Genomic DNA, 7,237 nt, shown 5'->3' on the forward strand with positions numbered 1-7,237 from the left:
AAACTTAAATTATACGCAGTAGTAATTGATGAAACAAGCTTTTATGGCTATGGCAAGCCTAATTAGTACATTCATCTCTTCTTTAGCATAGGTTTTTGGATCAGCTATCAGAAAGGAAGAATTTATTGATAGGATTGCAACACAGGTTCTGATTCTCCTTCCAGAAACTTAAGCAGTGGCTTCAAGAAATGGATAATCAGTATAGCCGAGCACAGGATCTGATATGTAGAATGTTTCTCTGATGTACTTTTCGAGAGGAGCATTAAGCTCAAATCTCCTTGGTAAATCTGGATTAGCCAAGAAAAATCGACCAAAAGCAACAAGGTCTGCCCGGTTTTCTTCCACAGCTTTGTTTCCATCTTCGTTGTTATAACCTCCAGCAGCAATAAAAGAACCTTTGAAAGCCTTTCTCATGGGCACAAGACTATTTGGACAGTCAGATTTTTCCCAGGCTGTTTTCATTCTCGGCTCAACCATGTGGCAGTATAAAATTCCAAGTTTGTTCAAGGATTCAGCCATGTAAAGTCCCAGAGCCTTAGGATTTGAGTCCCCTGATTCCATATAGTCTGCAAAAGGAGATAACCTAATTCCAAGTTTATCTGCTCCTATCTCATTGGCTACAGCTTCAACAACCTCCAAGGCAAAACGGCAACGGTTCTCTAGAGACCCACCATATTGATCAGTCCGATCATTCACTTTATCTTTCATAAACTGGTCAATTAGGTAGCCATGAGCCCCATGGATCTCGACTCCATCAAAACCTATCAGAAATAGAGATTAAGATAGAACGAAATCGATTAAGAATAAAAATAAAATGCTTATGTGATCCAATGTTTGAAATCAGCTTTGAATTATACATAATCAACTCTACTGCAAACCATAACCATACTGATGACCGAACTTTTCAGAGTTCGTGGAAACAACTTTTCAGATCCCGTTGTGAGCATTTCTTTTCAGATATCTAAATACAAAGTAAGCTACTAATGTCATTTAGCTAGCAATAAAGTTACTCCAGTGTTTTACATTATGAGGAAAAAAAAAAAAAAAAAGCCTACCAGCATTCAAGGCATTCCTTGCAGCCATTCTAAAATCATGCACAATTTGAGGAATTTCATCTGTTCTTAGTCGCCTAGGAGGTGTGAACTCTGCAATATCAATTCCATTACTTCGAAGTTGAGGAGTCAAAGGCTTGTCTGTAGAAGATATTGGAGCCTGTCCATTTGGTTGAAAACCTGTATGGCCAAACCATAAAAGCAAAATGAAGATCCAGATAGGGGCCATCATGAAAGTAGAGCAACTGAAGTACATGAATTTGAAAAGAACTGATCATACTTGGAAATATTAAGAAATTAATCCTTATAGACATTTGGAGTAGAAATTCCATTCAGAATTTTTTAATTATTTTTTTCCAGAAACAAGATAAAATCACTAAAGCCACATTTGACAAAACCATTTTCCTAAAATATCAAAATTTCAAAAAGGAGGGTGCCTTTTATTATGCTGAAAGAAATCGCGCCCTTTATCTACATGATACTATTCAGAAGAAAGAAACACTATATGGCAACCAAGTAACTGGAGAACAGATTAATCTAGTTAACAAGTATGTTATAGAAAGAGGAATGCAATGCTATACATCCCATACTTCTTCGCCAATGACTAAAGCACTAGGCACAGCTTCACACGCTGCTTTTCGACTTGTGCTAAACATATTTATAAGAAGTTTCACTCTATAAAAATGATTCAACTCTTTGTATAAAGCAATTGGGCTCTTTCCAACAGAGTTGGTGTAAAATAAATGCTTCAAGCAAAGCTATTGATATAAACACATTATATTTAGCTGCAGAAGGACTGAGTTAGCTTTCTTTTTTATCCTTTCTCTTCAGTCTAATTATCAAACTCATTACCCCATATGCAATTACATGTTGATGTACCAATTCAACTAATTACAATTGGTTGTTCCAATTCAACTAATTACAATTGGTTGTTAACTCAACATTCTCGTAAGGCAATTGGTATCATTTCCCTTAAATCTAAACATGACAAATTGATCGAACCACAGTAATAGAACAGAAAAGCAACATGCACCTTTTAATTCAGTAATATACAAGAAGCCTCCCAGTAATATCAAGTTCATCCAAAGTAACAACACCACCATAATATTCAAGCAATGGCAGCAGGCAGTCAACATGCCAAGTTTTTGCCAATAACGTACCTGAATTTGAAACTCTGCCAACATGCCAAATTTGACAAAAGAAGATACCGCCTTTGGCATGAACAGCATCTACTATGGGTTTCCATGCCTCAACTTGTTCTTTGGTCCAAATGCCTGGAGTGTCAGGATACCTAGAACAAATGGAGAGATCAAAAAATATTATCACCTCAAAATTAAGAAACAAAAATATCATAAGCGCCCCTTTAGTTAAGAACAAAAATTACCCTTGAGCAGTGTCAGAAACTCCAGTGGCTTCAGTTATAAGAAGACCTCCTTTGGTTGTTCTCTGAGAGTAATACAAGATAGCATGTGGCTGAGGGACATTGTTATATGATCTCTGCCTAGTTAATGGTGCCAGAACAACTCTGCGAAATAGACATTAAACCATTAAATCAGTTTCTTAATAAAGCTTCTAACTTTCAGAGCCAAAGAAGTTAGCAGATAGAACTGCCTTTTGTAACCATTAGAACACTAGAAAGATAGAACATATTATTAAATCCCTATAAGCGCATTTCCTAGAACAGCATAATCAAACATTACACAGGCCAAGCCACTAATTCATATCACAAACACTTGTTCTGCTACTTGTAAATGAAAAACAAACGTAAAATGTAAAACCCGATAGACCATAAAGCCAAAAGCTTTACAAACAAACAACATTAGAAATCACTAACCAATAAAATTCTTGGAATCTGGAATAGAAAAAAGAATGTGGGCATTAAGTAATATTACCTATGCGAAAGGCTGAAGTTGCCCAACTTGTACGGAGTAAGGAGAGGAATGGTGGGAGACATGGCAGTGTTGGTTTCTTGTTCGGTGTCTGAATTCATTTTCTGAAACTTCTTCTTCTGCGCTAGTAACGTTGGTAATGAAGTGAAAACTGAAATGGGAGTAAATGGGAATGGATTCAAGGCATCTGGGTAAGTGGGTATTTAAAGATGTAAAGAAGAGACAAAGGCGGCTACTTCTTGAGAGAAAAAGAAACCAAGTGGGAGGTCCCATGGCCATCACTGATCAGAAGCCCGCTATACCTCAACCTTTAATTCGACGTAGACGATGACGGATTACTTTGTTGATTCTCTTTTTTTTAATAAGGCGGAATAATCATTGAGAAGAAAATATATAATATCAATAAAGTACATAATAATTTATCAAATCAAAATACTAATAAACAACTCAAGACTGATAAATTAGACTGTAGAAAGTATTTCTTTTCTCTGATTTTTATTATAACATTTTTTCTATTTTTTATTTCCATAAAAATTAATAAAACAGATATATTACTATAATGTAATGTTTTTTATTTTTTATACAGTAAATATCTGAAATTATTATTTATAGCTATAAATATTATTACAATACTAAAATTTTATATTTAGCATATAATTATACATTAAACTATTATCATTAAGCGGGCAATTATTCATCAACAGTAAAAGAAGAAAATTATATAAAAAGTGAAAAAAGAAAAAGAGGGAATTATAAATTGTTTTTTTTTTAAAGAAAAAAAATCTTTCTAAAAGAGGACGATAATTAAAACCCGCGCCAAGCCGCCAACCATTCAAATACATCACTTAGTCCATGTGGTCACCAATGACGTTTTCATTTTGCATTTTTTTATTCGTAAAAAATTAAACATTAGTTTAAATAGATTTATATTTATATAATATTAGTTTTTTATCCGTAAACTGAAAGGTTATTTAATTATAAAATTAAATAAATAGATATAATTTAATAAAAAATTTAATATTAAATATTAATTTATTAAATTTTTAAAAAATATATAAATTTTAAAATTTTATTAATGTAATAATATAAAATTATTTTAATTTAAAAATAATTAATTATTAAACATAATATCAAAAATATAATTTAAGATGCATCTTTTTAGAATTAGTATTATTATCTGATTACAGGATTAATTTGTTAGATAATATAATATTAAAATATAATTAATATATTATTTTTTAGAATAGAATGAGTATTATTGTCCGATTAGAAAATTATTTATTAGTTAAAATATAATTATTATACTATCTTTTAGAATTAAAGTCGGTGTTTAATTAGAAATGCAACTTATAAATTAATAAATTAATAAAAAAATTATAAAATTAGATATAAGCTTGAATTTCATATCTCAAAAGTAAATATACATGTCAAAATAAAAATTCTATATGTCAATTAAGCATAAATGTCCTTTTTAATTTTTTAAAAATTTTATTGTTGCAATAATATAAAAATATTTATTAATTAAGTCTAGTATTATATGAATTAATATTATTAATATAACTGATATTACTATTTTTCTAAAATTAAAAATTGAATATATAGTTAAAATAATTAATTTATTATTGAATATAATACTAAAAATATAATTTTACATGTAAGTTTTTAAAATTAGAATTATTATCCAACTAGAAATTAATTTATTAGTTAATATAATGTAAAATATAATTAATATCCTATTTTTCAGGATTAAATTCAGTATTTAATTAGGAATGTAACTTACTAATCAATAAATTATTATAAAAAACTATAAAATTATACATCAGTTTCAATTTCTTATGTCAAAATATCAAAACAAAAATTCTATGTGTTACAAATTAAGCAGATATGTCAAAATATATATATATATATATATATATATATATATATATATATATATATATATATATATATATTAAAAGGAACATAATTTTACTATTTGTACAAATTACTTTGTCTTACCTATTTGATATTGCAATTGTGAATTACTTTCTTGAAAGGTATAACATTTTAGTTATATTTGAAATTTTTATGATTAAAGTTCGGTAGTTTCTACTGTTACTTTGTTAAACAAAGTAATTTTATTTTACTTTATATGCTATTAATTTTTTAGCTTAAATTTTATTTATTCAGATTTATATCTTTTAATTATTGGCAATCTGTTCAACTTTTTAATTTTTTTCATAAATGATTGACACATATTTTATTATTTAAAATTAATAAAAATGTGTCAATTATCTATCAGTTTGGTATATGAGTGGAGACGTACATCAAATCTAGACAAAAAAATTTCTTTATTTTGTGTCAAAAAAATCTTAAAGAAATAATAAAAAAAAAAACCTTGGGACTTGATTATATACAACTGATGCATAAGAGGTCAATGCAATAAATATGCAAATTTAAAGGTCTCTTTAAAGGATTTTTCCTTTTAATAATACCGACAAGTTTTTCTGATAAGTATAAAAATAAATTACACGAACAGTCACTAAATTTTATACTTTATGATAAAAATATATTAAAATTTTGATTTTAAAAGAAATATAGAGATACTTTTATATAACAAATTAAAAATTTAGTACATTTTTTTATTACAAATCATCCATATAATTTATTCCTAAATGCGGTAGAAAAATTTACCAATACTATTAAAATTAAAATTTAACAACAATTTACTTACGAATAAAAAGCTTAGTATGTTTTATTTATTCAGTATCTTTTAATTATAAAGAGTAACACTGATGTCATTTACCCATATAACAACACCACAAATTTGACAATCCCAAATGTGAAACTTACATGTAGTTGAACCATTTCTCTTGCTTTATAATAATGCTAATGCTAATGCTATTACTTCCATTGTACTAATGACTCATCATCAGCTTCTTTCCAAGCAACAATTATAACAGGTGCTGCTTTACAGTGGCGTAACTGTAAAGCAGCACTCGCTCACACTTTCTTGCACCCCACTATTACTTCCATGTAGACCGTGATCAATTATTTTGTTGATTCATTCTTTTATAAATATATAATATATATATATATATTATTCAAAAAATATATAATATATTTATCAAACTACATCAAAATACAATTGATAAAATACACCACATCAAAATACTAATAAATAATAAAAAAAGGTTTTTCACTAAATCTGCTAATCACAATATAAAAATATAACAATTAACGAAATTTAAAATTCATAGTTGAGTAATAATGGTCAATGGTCAATATTGGCCCTCAATTAGTCCAACAGTAATTACTTTAATTTTAAATTTACTTAATTTTTTTTAATAGAAGACAATATCATTACTAAAAGCAAATACATAAAACAGTTGTCTCATTAAAAAATCTTACCAAGAAAAACTCAGTGAGACAAAATCAAGGCAAGGAAAAAGAATGCAACTCAATCCTGATTATGGTGGTCAGCCAATACAAGGTCACGAAACCAATTAGAGCCTTCGTCTTCAAGCCGAATGAAAAAAAAGAAAAGAAAAAGAAAACGACCTTCCCTTGCCAATGCATGTGCAACACCATTGCACCGGCGAGAAATAGCCTAAAAATGTGAACAAGTATCGTGGTGGCTAAGCACTGTATATCCGAGACAATGTTCCCCACTTCCGAATGATAGAGGCCCTCCCGAATTAGGGAAATAACATTAGCAGCATCCGACTCCACCTCAAGGCCTGGTACACTACAGTCAATAGCTAACTATAGTCTAGCTTAAATGACAAGAAATTCCCTTACCTCAGCAGAAGGACAACCAAGGCCCAGCATAGAACAGGCGACCGCACACTCACCCCTGTCATCTCTAATAATGGCACCTATCCCAATATCTCCAGTATCTTCATCAAAGGCCACATCAGTATTTAGTTTGAACATGTTGTGACTTGGGCCTTACCCCTCAGAAGAAGTGGCACTCATTGTCCTAGGAGAAATCAGAGACTGACACGCTGCATGATAATCACTAACAAAAGTACAACACCAGTCATAAATTGAGTCAGCAGATAAGATAGATTTACCGTGTTTGAGAAAATTCCATCGATACCAGGAGGCCCAACAATATGTGAAAAATTACTTCAAAAGCAGCGGGCTCGAGATACAATCCATGTGCAAAGAAACTACTATTTAGCGGAAAGGAGAGGAAGCCCAAACTTCCTTAGAGAATGGGTAATGGAATAGTCCATGTATGGAACTCTCAAAACCAAATCCACATCGACCACACTTGGGCAAGACAGGAACATGATGGGATAACAGATTGAG

General features: G+C 30.1%; 1 protein-coding gene across 1 annotated transcript; it reads right to left on the bottom strand.

The window, feature by feature from the left end:
* LOC8263242 (putative 12-oxophytodienoate reductase 11) lies at positions 1 to 3,248 on the bottom strand. Its single transcript, XM_048371440.1, has 5 exons — positions 2,945 to 3,248; positions 2,437 to 2,577; positions 2,213 to 2,343; positions 1,056 to 1,232; positions 1 to 761 (listed from the first exon to the last, which is right to left on the bottom strand). The coding sequence occupies exons 1-5, from the start codon at positions 3,040 to 3,042 to the stop codon at positions 169 to 171; spliced, it is 1,140 nt and encodes a 379-aa protein (XP_048227397.1). The 5' UTR covers positions 3,043 to 3,248; the 3' UTR covers positions 1 to 168.
* Between the last annotated feature and the right edge of the window lie 3,989 nt (positions 3,249 to 7,237).

The sequence above is a fragment of the Ricinus communis genome, chromosome 2, assembly GCF_019578655.1.
Source record: "Ricinus communis isolate WT05 ecotype wild-type chromosome 2, ASM1957865v1, whole genome shotgun sequence".
NCBI classification, from domain to species: Eukaryota; Viridiplantae; Streptophyta; class Magnoliopsida; order Malpighiales; family Euphorbiaceae; genus Ricinus; species Ricinus communis.